The sequence below is a fragment of the Desmodus rotundus genome, chromosome 7, assembly GCF_022682495.2.
Source record: "Desmodus rotundus isolate HL8 chromosome 7, HLdesRot8A.1, whole genome shotgun sequence".
NCBI classification, from domain to species: domain Eukaryota; kingdom Metazoa; phylum Chordata; class Mammalia; order Chiroptera; family Phyllostomidae; genus Desmodus; species Desmodus rotundus.
The window spans coordinates 77,426,846-77,442,950 of NC_071393.1; the positions used below are offsets into that span (position 1 = coordinate 77,426,846).

Consider the following 16,105-nt stretch of genomic DNA (forward strand, 5'->3'; position numbering starts at 1 on the left):
CAGCAGTAAACACTTTCCGGGCCATGAACAGTCACCATGTGCACTCAATTCCTAAGTGTCAGACCTGAAGTCACAGTACACATAGAGTCTCACTGGGTCTATTCATCCATTAAGAAATAATTGAAAAAAAGAGTTAACAGGAAATTCTGAACATATAATCAGTCCAGACCCAAGATGTCACTTTATACAGATGTTTGTTTGTATTATTACTTTAAGCTCCAATTAAAATACACAACACTCTCGTGTTAAAATTAAAGGACATGTATCACAGTGTTTTAGTGTACATTTACAGAAGTTATGATTGAACTTTAACACTTCCCACCACTACCAACATAAAAAGTATGGTCATCACACAAAGAATCTGACCATAAGCAAAGGTACAGCTTAGCAGTGATGGCAATTAGAAATGGTGATATTTTTTAAAAAAGAACAAAAGAAAAATAAGAAATGGTGATCAGAAAATGTACTAAATGTGTGGCCCAAGGTATAAATTAGCATAAAACAAAGGAGGTAATAAGAAATGAACAGAAGAGCTATTATGTCAGAAAAGATGGTAGGGACTTCCCATCAAGATGGAGGCATAAGCAGACACGCTTCACCTCCTCATGCAAACCCAAGAAGAATCACAACTAAACTCAAAACAAGAAACACTCCAAACTGCCAGAAAACCAAACTGTATGGAAGTCCAACAACTAAGGATTAAAAGAAGCCACATTCATCCAAGCAGGTAGGAAGAGTAGAGACAGGAAGCTGAGCAGGAGAGAACCCAGTGCAGAGAGGAGGTATTGGCAGAATGGGTGATCCCCCATTCACATGTGATAGATAAAAATTGGGAGGGACACCTTGGGAGTAAGAGATCCCAGCCCCAGAACAGACCACGCAGCCCGGGGTTCCAGTGCCAGGAAGATAAAGCCTCACAACTTCTGGCTGTAAAAACCAGTGGAAGATAGGGTGGCAGAAGAAACGACCATTTTCTCAGGAGAGTCTGTTTAAAGGGACTGCATGGTCCTAGAACTCATGCAAACCCACCCATTGTGGGAATCATCACCAGGACAGCAGCTAGAAGGGCTCCAATCAAATATGGGAAGTGGGTGAAGTGACTGGAAACAGGGAGTGCCAGGCAAGCCTCTAGAGGCCAGGCAGTGGCATTGTCCCCTCTCCAAACCCTCTCCCCCCACACAGTACCACAAAACGGTAAAACAGGTTGCCTCACCCTGGCGAATATCTAAGGCCCCACCCCTTACAACTTAACAGGTGTGCTAACAGGGAGTCAAAGCAGGTCTACAAAATACACAAAAACACAGGAAGGTTGCCAAGTTGGGGAGACAAAGAAATATGGCCCAAATGAAAGAACTGAACAAAACCCCCCCAAAAGAACTAAGCAAAATGGAGATAGCCAATTTATCAGATGCAGAGTTCAAAACACTGGTGATCAGAATGCTCGGAGAAATCATTGAGTACAGCAAACACTTAAGGGAAGAAATGAAGGCTACACAAAGTGAAATAAAGAAAAATCCACAGGGAACTAACAGTGAAGGGAAGGAAGCTTGGGTTCAAATAACAATTTGGAACGTAAGGAATAAATAAATACTCAACCAAAAAAAAGAATGAAGAAATAAGAATTCAAAAAAACAAGGAGAATATAAGAAGACTCTGGGACATCTCTGAAAGTATCAACATCTAAATCATAAGGATGCCAGAAGGAGAAGAGAAAGAGCAAGAAATTGAAAACTTATTTGAAAAATGAAGGAAAGCTTCCCTTTTCTGGCAAAGGAAATAGACATACAAGTCCAGGAAGCACAGACAAGTTGTACCCAAAAAGGACCACACCAAGACACATCATAATTAAAATACCAAGGGTTAACGATAAACAGAGAACCAGATAGGGTCCTACAAAGGAGTTCCCATAAGACTGCCAGCTGATTTCTCAAAAGAAACTTTGCAGGCTAGATGGGACTGGCAAGAAGTATTCAAAGTGATGAAAAGCAAGGACCTATAACCAAGATTACTCTATCCAGCAAAGCTATCATTTAGAATAGAAGGGCAGATAAAGTGTTTCCCTGACAAGGTAAAACTAAAGGAGTTCATCATCATCAAGCCATTATTACATGACATGCTGAAGGGACTTATTTAAGAAAAAGAAGATGATCAGAATTATGAACATTAAAATGACAACAAACTCACAACTATCAACAACTGAGTCTATAAAAACAAAGGCCCTGGCTGTGTGGCTCAGTGGATTGAGCACCGGCCTACAAACCAAAGGGTCACTGGTTCAATTCCCAGTCCGGGCACATGCCTGGGTTGCAGGCCAGATCCCCAGTAGGGGATGCATGAGTGGCAACCACACACTGATGTTTCTCTCCCTTTCTTTCTCCCTCCCTTCCACTCTCTAAAAATAAATAAATAAAATCTTAAGAAAAAATAAAAACGAAGCAAACAACCAGAACAGGAAGAGAATCATAGATCTGGATATCATTTAGAGGATTACCAGCTGGGAGGGGGAAGAGGAAGAATGGGGGAAAAGGTGCAGGGAATAGGAAGCATAACTGATAGGTACAAAATAGATAGGGGGGGTGTTAAGAAAAGTATTGGAAATGGGAGAAGCCAAAACTTCTGTGCACAACCCAAGTACATGAACTAAGGGGGAAGGATTGCTGGAGGGAAGGAGGGTACTGGGCAGAGGGGGACATAGGGGGAAATACTGAGACAACTGTAATAGCATAATCAATAAAATATACTTTAAAAAAAAGAAAAGATGGTAGGAAATATAACTGTGGAATATAGGAAGTAAAGAGAAAGTAGTTTATCTACTTCTGTCATTTTCTTTCTACCAGGAACTAAAGGTATATTATGGGAGATATGTTTTATGAGATTATTAGTAGGAATAGTCCATAATATTTTATAATGACACACTAAAAATCTAATTTGCAGGACAATATAAAATCTGTCTCTTAAAAATAATCAGATTGTAAAGTGTACCCAATATTAAAATTGGAATATGAGTTATGTGTTCTCCTTTACCATAAAAATTATTAGAAAACAATTCTTAGATGTACTTTCTGTACTGTGGCTATTCATTTAAACAAGCTTATCTAAATTATCCAAGGTATATTTAAAAATAAGCAAAAAAGTATCAATTTTTTCATATCAGTTATGCTGCTTATGAAATCTGATACTGCATTAGTTGGTTCAGTATCTTATGTCCTGCAGCTACACCAAGCAAATGCCTATTAACTTTTTTTAAAAACCTATTTCACATGTATTGAAATCTAAAGCTTAGCATAGATTAAAGAAATTGCATTGTAGTGCTAGAACTACTTCATGTTTTGATCAGACTTTTATCTCTCAACAGCCAACTTCTGAGTGGCTTCCCAAATAGCTGATGGGATGTTCTGTTGTACAGATGAGTGTGTACTGTAAAACTTCAGGCTCAATATGCCTCAAAACATCCCAGACATTGTTGCCAGTCCATGGAGTCCTCTGACCCAATAAACCTCCACTTCCATAATAACTCAGGGGGGTGGTTTGGACTTTTGTAGAGGTAAAAATCTGAAGAGGGCAGGCTAATGCCTTCTCCAGCCTAAATTACCCCTACAAGTACTTGAGATCCTTAGGTGAAGTGATTAATTCTGCTTCCTTGTGTTGTGATCAATGTTTTTATCTACTTGGCTCATGTCAAGCAGATTCTTAGTGGCATCTCCTGCCTAAAGTTTTTGGAATTCATTGGACTCCTAAAGCCAACTCTTCCATTTAGGTGTCCTCAAAATAAGGCTGGGGCTCAGACTAGAGGCTCGTGAGTTAAATCAGGTTATAGAGAAACAAAGGTTTGCACCTGCCTGGAGACAAAGGATAATTTGCCTGACTATGGAGTGCCTGGGTGAAATACCAGACTATGAGGGTTCATAACGATTGGCTTTTTCCTAGTACAAGTTCAATGAAAGTGGCCAGACATTTGAGTGTGCCCTGGAGCATGTTGTTTTGATGTACCACTATTTCTTTTAGGTCTTGGGCCTGTGGGCTTTTGCTAATTCATCTGGCTCCCACAATACTATTTCACAGCAAGCCTCCTTAATCTCTCCAACAAAGTGGAGTGCCTGTATTGTCGGTTGTTCCCCTATTCATCAGTCTTTAGACTATCCCTTCTTTTTCTCCTTTTCTGAGCAAAATAACCTATTAGTATTGGCATTCTGCCGAACACCGATTGCCCAAATGCCAAGCAATGCTCTCTTGGAGGCTCCCATTCCCAAAGCTCTAGTCTGGCATTGTTTTGAGGACTAAAAGTGCACCCTCTGTAGGGCTGGGAACTTCAGAGCTGGCAGGCCTAGGCTCACTGGGGAATCCAAAGCAGCACTCCTTCGTCCTCCAGCAAAGCTATTTTTGGTGGCCACTTAGGTTTAGGAACAGAGATGCTAAGTGTGCCTTTCAGGGCTCCGTGGGTCATATTTCCTAACTGTTAATGCACAGTTTAGGTGGCACTGTATTGGTCAAAGGATTATCAAACAACAGTTAAATGTTGGAATTGGATACCCTCTTTTTTGGTTAGATAACTAAACTGATGCCAGAGATAGGGTCTCTTGTAAATAAAATTCACATGTAGTTGCTGCAGTCACAAAATTAAGATTGATATCTGATCTAACTTTTCGTTATATGGTGCCATTGCTTTATGAAGAATCTTAATTTGTGTTATATAGTTTTGGACTTAGATTTAATTCAATATCTGCTTTATGCGTTTATTTTAGTTTAGACTGACTCCTCTGAACATGTCAAGAATGATTAAAATTTGCTGACAGTAATTTTTCCTTGACAAGTAGATTTCTGTTGTTTGACTCGACTTCACCAGAGTAAGTCAAATAAACATAGTAAAGGAAAGACTAAGTATATTTGGCTTTACATTTTTAGCTCTTCTACCTAGAAGTAGCCTGCTGTTACCTCAGCCTGGAATGCCCTTTACCCATCCCCCCACAGCCCATTTTCTGCTTTTGGAACTCTTTCATGACCTAGTTCAAATTTCACCTCCTTTGAGAAATGTTTATCAATTTTGAACCCCCCACATTTGCACAGGCACAGCATGTCACCTTGTCTTAGCCCTGAATTGCAGGATGTTTTACAGTTTGCTATTAACATGTTTGCAATCCCTTGGCTATTAGGGGCTTTTACTCCTTCCTAATCCCCCAGTGCTTTGAGTCATGAAGATTTTCTTGAAAATAAAAATACAAATTTAAAACAACATATTGTTTTTAGGTCAGGGAACACAAAATTAAAACTAACCAATAAATACAAGAGCATTAAACAGGAATTACGACCCACTGTAGAATCTTTAGAATCCTGCCCACTTGAAGAGAGGTATGCAGATCTACAAATAACCTAACTTTTACCTTACAAGGGTAGAGAATCAGTTAAGGCCACTGTGAAGAAAATCAAAGGTTAGAGATGTGAGACTGACTCTTGACTTCTTCTCCCTCACTTTTTATATCCAGTCAAACAATAAGACTCATCAACTTTATCTACTAAATATCTATATAACCCAGTAGTAGTGATTCTCAAACCTCAGCAAGCATAAGACTCACCTGAAAGACTTGTTAAAACATTGCTGAGCTCTATCTCCCAAGTTTCTGATTCACAAGGTCTACAGTGGGATAAGAATTTGCATTTCTCACAAGTACCCAAGTGAAACTGATGCTGCTCATCCGCAATCCATACTTTGAGAAGCCACTGCTTTAATCCATCCCTTATTCTGTTCCCCTTGCTTTTTACAAGGTTCACAATTTCTGCAAGAGTTGTGGCACAATAAGATGCTTTATTAATAAAGCATAATAGCTATGTCGGGTCCTGATCTTCAATGGTTTCCCTTGGTGGGCGGTGGCTGTCTGAGGCTTTGAAATTATTCTTAACATATAGGAATGAATCCTGAAGCATTTCTGGAGTGGCATAGTATCTCTTAATATGGACCAGCAGATGAGGCTATGGTTATGCAGGGAGTCAGAAGGACAGGAGGAGGAATGAAAGCTATAATCACTGTCAAAGGGATGTTTATGTAGACAAGTGAATGAAGCTATTGTACACAAACTCAGTAGTTGCCAAGCATGTGGCCTCATTATTTTTGCCTGTATGAGCATGGCACGGAAGGATCTCCTTAGAGGTACCTGATTCACACGAGTTGTGGTTAGTTTGATGTTAGCAAGCAAAAGCCTGGAGAGTTTGAACCTGAGTCTACAAATTCCTGCCTTCCAAATCTAGGATGTGATACAGTTAAGTTGGAAAGACCAAAATGGTAAAACACCATTCTTAGAAACAGTACACCAATTACAATGAGTGAAAGACCAATGCAAAGGCTCTATCTTGTTCAAAATATTGACAACAATAATGAGATCACAGGCGGCCTTGGGAGGCAAGAGGTCCATAAGTTAAATCTAGAGATTGTCCTCCCACAGAAACTGTTCTCCCTAGTCTATCTTTGGCTCTTCCTATATTTAAAATGTTTGTAAAAGTTCAAAAACTTATACTGGCCACCAGGGTCTAGGATCTTAAAGGAATGGAAGACCCAGCTACGATGGACATACGACAAGGTGTTTTGCTTGCTTAGGGAAAACACCATTCCCTCTGCAACACAAGACTGGCCATGCTTTAGTACTCTCCATATTTCTCAGCTGCAGGAGAAAACCATCAAGGTGGTTGGCCTGAGCCCCAAAGGTCAAAGGCCAGAGAACAGAGGGGGTTCTGCCACCTGACAGAACTGCCACCTGACCTCCAGGAAAGCAGCTCCCTCCTCCTAAGCACCATGTAGGTGAGATACAGAAGCCAAAAGATCACTGCCCGTCTTCCGTGATACTCACATCTGTTGTACAAGCTCTGGTGAGACACAGCTGAAGAAGAGTGACCCTCAAGAGGGTGCTCCATGAAACAGGGTATGCAGAGTCATACAGAATGTTACAGATGAGGCTATCAGAGAGAGAAGATCAAGTCAGCTTAAAATAGACATAATTAGAAACAGGTTGGGAGACAGTGCTCACTTCCTGTTGGGCAAAAGGTTAGAAAATGAGGCTGTGAGGAGAGTGTTTTATGTGATACTGACTTAGGGGAAAGGAGTAAAGGAGGTTTCTGTGGCCTATACTCAGTATCTTAATTCTGCCAGACCTCTACGGCTCCATAAAGCACTGCACTACACAGTGTTCACTTGACCTAAGCCTTCTAAACCTGCAATGATGTAGAAAAGGGACCCAAAAAGCTTGAAATCCTACAAGATAAATTTTAAAAAATCATAGGAGTTCTACTAATTCAACAAAAGATAATTGCAGAAAATTATCAGCGATCTCAAAAGCTCCAAAAAGAACCACACTTACATACTGTACTTCTCACCAGGGAGAGGGGTGCTGAGCAAAATGGTTTTGAAATGGATGGGCTGAAACTGTAACAAAGGTTATACAGTTGTTAGAAAATGTGTAGTGTTTTTCAGGTATAAGAAATTTTAGTGTTGAAGTGAACACTGCAATCATGTAGCACAAACTAATGAGAACAAATATTTATTGAACTATAACTATGTAAAGCCCTGAACTAGGTAGCAAATTCTTAGGTCTTAAGAATTAGTTCTCTTAGTCTCTCCTTTATAAGTTCTAAAGTATAATCTACCTGAAAATAAAGTTTTTACACTAATCCAAAATATTTTAACATAGTAATTATTACATCACTGGTAAATCACTTCTAAAATTAATGCCTTGCTTCCTTTTCAGTTACACGTTTTATTCCTATACATAAACCACTACAAACATATAACGAAAATGACTACTTTTTGTCTTTAGGTTGTATGATTTTATTTTGGCAAACATCTCTTTGTTTTTAAGTGTCATATTAATGATAGCACAGACATGATAAACGAGTCTCTGAACAATGTAACAAACAGAAGACTCAAAAACCACATGCTCTTTTATTTTACACTATGTTGAACTGCCTAATCTAGCATCTTCATTCCAAGCATTTAATAGAATGCAAATTCACACAAATAGCGTTGGGTAAAATCTGCTGTGTTGAATGCTTCTAGGTTTCTCTTGGATGCCACTGACACTTCCTTAAACAGTACTTTTACAAATAGAAAAAGAATAAGAGCAAAAACACACATCCAGAATTTACCTTCTGTACAAAATAAGGGCTGATTTGCCTTCATTTTATATAATAAATGTTTTAACATACAAATAAAGAAATAGAATACAAGTGTTGTCAGGATTCTAGAAGGCTAATTTTGGAACTATCTTAGTATCAAGAATTAATCTGACTTGTGATTGTAACAGAAACCCTGAGACAGCATAATTACTTTTTAGAGCAAAATTTTTTAAAAATTCATGAAAATACAACAGCTTTATGTTCTCTTCTGTGAATAAAATTACCCAAATTCTCTAACAACATCCCTTTTGCATTAATGAAACCAAGGATTCCACTTAGCAAATATGAAGCAGAAATTCTTAGAAAAGACAAATCACAGTCTAGGCAATAAGTGCCCCTCTAAAGCCAAAGACTTGGTAGGATAGAAGGAAAGCAAACCTGAACTCTTAAAATTTAAAGAATAATTCTAAAAAAAATTCCAACCATCACAGCCTTGGATTTTACAATTTCATTGACATTTATCTTTTAAGGGAACTTGCAGCTTACATAAAACACTTCTCAATCCTATTTTCGATTTGCATAGAATTAGGCACAATTTAAGTGCATTACTCTGTTTAAATGTTCCTTATTATTTGTAATATTTCCCAATAATGTTCTCTTTATTATGAAGTAAGTATTAATATTCCAATTTTATAGAAGAGGAAATTAAGATACAGATGAGTGAAGTGACTTAGGGAGTGAGAATGGATAGAGAACAAAGACAGGATTCAGGGACAAAAGGATCAGGAATTAAGTATAATACAACCACCTGCTAGCGTTGAGCAAGTCCCTTCATCTGGGCCTTTCACTCTTATAATGAAGATAATATCACCTACCTCTCAAATGGTTGACATAAGGTATAAGCAAAGCACCTAGCAGACAGTCTTATACAGAGTTAGCCATTCAATAAACATCGGCTCTGCCACCAACCCACAATCCCATTTTCTTCAGCTGGTACAAGGGGTACAATGTTGTTGTGAGGTACATGAGATAATATAACACAGGCAGAGTGCCTGACAAGTACAGGGCTTAATACATTTGTTCTCTCCCTTAATATTCCCTCCCTTACTCTTACCTAGTTCCCACAGTTAATAAGTGGCTGAGCCACAAGCAAATCCAAACCTTGGTTCCACTACAGAATTTCCTCTGCACACACACACAAAAAAAATTTTATTAATGGTAGTACCTTATTTAACTTCAAAAACTAATTTAACCTAGCTGTTTAATCAGTAGTTATTTCAATATGTTCCCAGTAAAATCAAATTCATTTCTAGGGTAGCTCTACTTTTCAATAATCACAAAAGTGATTAATATTTCTTACTTAAAAGTATGTATTTTTAACATATTTCTACTGGCATTTATAAAACATATATGCTTAATATTTTATAAACTGTTACAACCCAAAATATAGTTAAAAATCTATTCCTTAGGATTTCACATGCCTAAGCATTTAAATGAGTCAATTCATTAAACTGAATTCAAAGATATTAGGTAGCTTTTTCATTTTTCCTATTTTTCTCCCAAATAAAATAACAAAGTAAAGTAGTAAATATGGTAAATAAATATAGATATACATAAAGTGAGACAGATGTGTGAAAAATATGGACCAGATCTGCATTTATGAGACAATGACCTTCAAAACTGGCAGGGAGCTATTAACAATGTTCTTCACAGGGGAGCAATTACATGCGTACTACAACCCTCCTATGTATAGGTACTTTCACTTCTCATGGTCTACAAATACATTTGCATATCACAAAGAATAAAAGAATAGTCTGGTAACTTTGGCAACCTTCACTGAGAGGACATAAGGCATTTTCATCACCTGAATAATCACATCCTAAATGCCAGATCAGTGTAACTGCTGCAACATGAAAGGCTGGACCAATACTTTTGACAGAATTTCCTACAAATGTGGCTAGTACAACTCTAACCCTGTGACACATCTCTGATTCTGTACTACCCTAAGTGGTCTCTAATTATGTCAAGAAGCACTGAAATCTTTCTAAAATACATACTTTATTTAAACAAAAATATGGCATATAATACTTTAAGGAGTTCAAATTGTCAGCAGATTTAAATATACAGTACTGCAATTCCTAAAATGTTGGGAATATTGCTTTAACCTAATAAGTAGCTCACAGTTTCTTTCAATACTGATTTAAAAGACCCCATGCCCAATATTTCACAAATAAGCATACAAACAGACACACACACAGAAATACACAAGAGGAAAAGTTGCTGAGAAAAGCTCAATGTCTAAATGCTCAGACAAGCTATATAAACAAAATGTTAATTTCACATAAGATATGGTCTTTTCTTACATTTCCTCACATAGGTAAAAGCAAAAGCAATCCACAATAATGGTGCCCCAAAATAACAATATTACATATACTTTAGAATTCCTGTGTTTTTTAGGCTTCATGCAAGAATCACAATGCACAATCATTAACATGTCTAAACAGTGGACATTCACTATTGTATGGTCCTATTACACTAAGCTTAATTTTTAAATTTTATTTCCAATTTTTCTAAATGTTATAACATTAAATTATAATACTGTAAAGTAAGGCTGTCAGGAAAATAAACACAATATGCTTACATTATAGTAAGCATAAATCCAGGAAGTCCTGCTTAACTTAAAAATAGTATTTTCTCAATGGCTAAAAACTACCCACAACTGTAATACCAATCAACCAACTCTGAAGTTTCCACTAACTGGGAAAAATAACCAATTGCCTTATTGTAATTCCTCAAAACCATAAATTTATCACTAGTGGAGTGGAGACGTGAATTGTGTTTCATTTTTACTCTACACCTTGGCAAAAGTTAATGACCTGTCCTAGAAATTTTATTTCACCGTATGTATACCCCCAAAATATTTTTAGGACTCATGAAGTCTAAATCTTGTACTGCCCTTGATATTCTATTGTGTATGTGTTTTAAATTTTAAAACAAAAAGATAAATACTTTAAAAGCTCTATACAATGTATTCAAATGATGAAAATGTCAACTCAATGTTTTCTCCTCCCCCACTAAAAAGCAAAAAAACTGTAGGTGACACATAAAGATACAATAGAAGCAAAAAATAACATCCACTTATTCAGTAAGGAAAAAAATACATAACATCTCTATCATATTCAATTACAACAATCCTTTCACTTGATGGCTAGCATCTTTATGACTGTTTAATCTGTACTTAAGTGGCCTTAAAAAGAGATTTTGTTCTCTCTCTCTACGCTCTTGAATCTTTGGCAGCAGTCATCACTTATGCCCAGAGCTGGATTTAGTGGGGGGCGGGGGGCGGGGGGAGGGTAGTGGAGAGAAGGCTGAACTGAGCACGCAGTCAGCAGAGGCAGCTGCTCTCATACACTACCCAGCGTCTTTCTCCCACACCGCTATTTTCCGCTATAGGGCATTGTCAGCAATAAATAAATAAATAAATGAACGAATAGATAAATGAATGGATGGATAAATAAAATAAACAAACTAAAGTAAATAAGGGGGGCAGGGAGACAAAGAGGGTAGGACCCAGGGCCGACAGTTTTTGTCAGCCACATCCGAGGCGAGAAGCCCTCTCTGATTTCTTGCTGCAAATAGGGATCAGGTGAGACCCCTCTGGGTCCAACTAAATTTGCTCCTCCAGAAAGAACAGTTTCCAGCAGTGAGAGCAGGATCCACCCGGCTGCTAACTAAACACCGGGGCATTGTCAATGGTTTTTGTTTTTTGTTTTTTATCTTTGACTTTATAAAGGAGGAGAGAGGGCTGTGACTGCGTTCCTGGGAAAAACTACTACTCCTTACGTGCCACACAGCAGTAGTGAAGGAACATATGCCAGAGGTTGTAAAAATCCCTTCAAAAATACCAGATTCTGTAGAAATGCTGTGCAGCATTATGGTATTGTTGGCGTTCTTTGTAAGTCACTGATTCTTTCTCGCCACCGTCAACCCTCAAATAGATGGGACTTGTTGCCAAATCTTCACCTCACGACCCCCAGAACTGCCCAACAGAATAAGATTTGGGGAGCTAACAGCGGGAGGGGACCTAGACCTTTAACACCCAGAGGGCTGGATGGGTTCCCTTCCACAGGCCACTCTGCATGGGCTGCGCGTTCAGTTCTACCTTCGGAAAGCTCTGACTCAGAAATGCTGGGCGGGAGGGGGGGGTGCTGAATTATGACACAGACCATTATCCTTCCAACCAACCAAAGAGGGATAAGAAAAGCCTGCTAGCCGTCCTTAACCGGCCGGGGAACCAAAGCCTGCGTCCCCCGACGGGGCGGCCGGGGAAGGAGGCTCCAGCCCTGCCCGTCTCCCTCCGGACGCCCGCGGAAGATGCTCCCAACCTGGGCTGGCTCCGGAAGCCAGAATGGAGCACTCTTAACCCGGGAGAGAGCAGGGAATGAGTTGGGGGTCCGGGACGCAGGGACTTGCCCCGAGGCGGCGCCAAGCGCCCAGTGCCCGGGAGCGGACAGGGGCTCCGGCAGAGGCGCCCTGCAACCCGGCCGTCCTCCGCATCCAGGGGCGGACAAAGCTTTGGGGTGGGGGAGCCACTCTGAGGTAGCAGTCACGGGCCAAGTTGGCCAGACTCCGGTGACGAGGGGGTCCCGCCGGCACTGACCTGGATGGTGCAGGTGTACTCGCTGTCGTCCAGCAGCCGCACGGTGCAGCTGTACTCGCGCTCCAGGCTCCTGCTGCTGCCGCTCATCAACCTGCTCAGCATCTTCCCGCCCGCCCGCCCCCGGGAGAGACGCCGCGGTGCTGCGGACCCCAGACGAGGCGCCACTCAGCCGGGCAGCTCCGCGCCGAACCCGGGCACCTGCACCATCACCACAGCCGGGTCGCCGCCGCTGCCTCCTGCTGGCCCCGCTCCTCCTTCTCCGCCACCGCCTCCCCCAGCCCAGAGCAAACGCCGCACTCTCTCTCCTAGGCGCCCCAATGCTGGTGCTCAGCTCGTGGGGCGGGGCCTCGGCCAGAGGGGGCCCAATGGAAGTCAGCGCGGCGGAACCAAGTGGCAGACAGTACAGCCAATAGATATAGTGTATTGGGATGATGGACAAGTTGGGAAAACAATCATGGGAGAGCAGTCGGAAAGAGCCAAACAGGACCAGCCCTCTGGCGTTCTCAACTAGGGTCTCTTCTATTCCCGTTTCTACAAATGCTATTTCTCCTCCCCTGAGCAGGTGTGGGCACTCGGCTGGATCGTCGCCTGCTGTTTGGAATACATTGGGCTGTGCTTCAGAGGCCAAGTCCTATACTCTTCAAGGCCACGGTTCCCGCCCTCTCGCGAGCCAGGGAGGTGCTAGATCACAACCCCGGCACCTGCAGAATGCAGGCACCTTCCGCTTTGGACCAAAAGGCTGCCCCCACCTGCACTCCATCCCAAGTCACCCCGACGAGCCTCTTTGCCCTGGCCCTCTTATTTTGGAGAACAACTGTTTACAGAAATTACTTAAGTAAAAGCTGGATGGTTTGCGGAGGTTTTTAAGCACCCAGGTTTAATCCCTAGAAAACCCTTCACTCTTAACAACCTTTGCCTCCTTCCTTTTATTTTCAGAAGACAAAAGGAGAGTGAGGCGTGTTCCTTCAGCTGGCGGGGAGCAGAGGAAGCGATGGATCAATTCCCTGCACCTTTAAAACTAGAATTATGTCTTCAGACTTCTTCAACAAAACACAAAAAAGCATCTGCCCTTTGTGAGCCCACATCTAAACATCTCATTTACGAAAACTTCACTAAGAGATAACATTCTCCCTCAAAATTTTTTGATGGAAGGAAATGCTGTAAAAGAATCATATCAACACAGAACATTAATGTTGTGATTAAATATGTTCATTTACAAATTAAATATGTATAATTTCATATTATTATTTATACTGTTCTTGTTTATTTACACACATAACAAAACTGAATCCCTACAATGCCCTAAAAATATCCAACCTCTAAAGTATGCTTTTTCCCTAGTGTCTTTGGATTCAGTATTTCTTCCAATTTATTTACTTAGAACACTCCTCTCACCCTTTCTGTTATCACTTCAGTAAATTGGATTGCATACTTCCAGTAGCCTTCAATAGCCATAAGAGGGGGTTCCTCTTGTCAATACAATCCTAGAACCTAGAGCCAGTGAGTCAAATATTCTAACCATAAAACCAAGTGTGAGCTCTTCTACTCTGTAGCCCTAGCAGGCAGCCTGATGCCTAAAACAAAATAGGTATCCAATAAATGTTCAATAAAGTAAATGGAATCAATGATTATTTTACAGCATCTAAATCCCAGGGGAAGATCTGTAAAGAAACTAAGAGAATTTCAAGAAGGTCCTGAAGATGAATGAAATTATTAATAAGCCAAAGTGATATTGTACAAAGCTCAGCTTTCTTGTGCCTTTGAGAGAAGATAATGAGATTTCAGATAGGCAGAACTTTTGTTGAAAGAAAAGTGCTATTTGTTATAGAATCTATAAGAGCAAGAAAAAAATATCCCTGAAGCTAGAGGAAGACCAGGAGGAGTGTGACGGTAGGGAAGTGTCTTTAACAGCTTATGCAAATAAGCAGCTGTTAGAATAAAAATGCAAAGCATCATGAATCCAGAAAAACTCTAAGGAACTGAATTCAATCTTTTTTTCAAAGTAGGACTATAGATGCAATCGACAGGGATGATACTGTGGCTGCTATGCCAATGTGTTAAGTAACATTCCTGCTCAGCCTAAGAAAATCATGTTAGCTTAGATGTTCACCTCATTAAAAAAAAATAGTAGATATTTATCCACGTTTATGCATAATATCCATAAAAAGCTTCAAACTCTCCCTTACTCTCTGATACAGAACATTCTGTGAAGAAAACAGAGGCTGCCCTGGCTGGCATGGCTCAGTGGATTGATTACCGGCCTGTGAACCAAAAGGTCTCTGGTTCAATTCCCAGTCAGGGCACCTGCCTGGATTGTGAGCCAGGCCCCCAGTTTGGGTGTGCGAGAGGCAACCACACATTGATGTTTCTTTCCCTCTCTTTCTCTCCCTTCCCTTCTCTCTAAAAATAAATAAATCTTTTTTTAAAAAAAAAAAGATAAAACAGAGGATAGACAAATAATGGAAGAAAAGCAAGAATGAATCAATTTCTGGTTACATATATTTCTCTACAAGGCTCAAGAGCAGAAGTCTACGGGGAACTAAAAAGAAAGGGCTCATATCAACATCAAACTGAGGAACACTTTGTTTACCTTTGTTTTTCTCAAGTCTGTGGAGCAGGGTGCCCAAGATAGGAAGGGTTTGTTTAATAAAAGACCTCTTGAGGGCAGGCTGGGTGGAAGGGGGCAAAGGGGAAAATAATTGGAACCACTGTAAAGCATAAAAATAAAAATTAAAAAACATTTAAAAAGGCCTCTTAAGAATCAGTGTCATAGCTTTCATGAGTTTTTGAGTTAATGGAGGCCATATTTAAAATAAAAGTCCCAACTATTGTACAATGACTCAGAGCTCCTCTCTTCCAAATTATCAGGGTGTCAGCTCCCTGTATAGTCTCCTTCACAGTACTTTCCCAGGGGAGGTACTCTTACCCATATATGCCTAAATAACTGAACTACCCCTAACTCTGCTTCAGATGTCCCATACACTGATGTTCTGGGACACTGAGCTCTCTCCAGACAGTGCAACCTTCAGCATTGCCTTGAGATTTGGCAGGAAGGGGCACTGCCCTCACTTCACCAGGACATCACAAACAAGGGCCCTTCCCCTCAAAATCTCCTCACAGCACAGCTAAGATCGCTGTTTTATATAACAATATTAGAAAGGAAAAATAATCCAGAGTACTCTGAAGGTATGATATGGCTACTCCCAAGGCCCCTATGAACTAGACACAGGCCTGCCTCAGTGTCAACATCCATGTGGCTGAAGATAGCCACCCTCTTCATCAAGAGTTCTGCTGACCACGTCTTGGGCATCAGGCCCAAACACCTTCAAACTGAGAAGAAAACAACTC

General features: G+C 40.4%; 1 protein-coding gene across 5 annotated transcripts in view; it reads right to left on the reverse strand.

The window, feature by feature from the left end:
* Positions 1–16,105, reverse strand: part of FRMD5 (FERM domain containing 5) — a 335,923-nt gene that overhangs the window by 293,784 nt on the left and 26,034 nt on the right. For 3 of the 5 annotated variants that reach the window (XM_045202023.2, XM_024567745.3, XM_024567746.3), the window contains exon 1: positions 12,758–13,026. The exons of 1 other annotated variant lie outside the window; for it this stretch is intronic. In XM_045202023.2, the coding sequence (XP_045057958.2) occupies positions 12,758–12,859 (102 nt within the window). In that variant the 5' untranslated portion in view covers positions 12,860–13,026. Of the gene's footprint in view, positions 1–12,757; positions 13,038–16,105 lie in introns of those variants that run through there. One more of the 5 variants, XM_024567744.2, reaches the window with a different exon arrangement.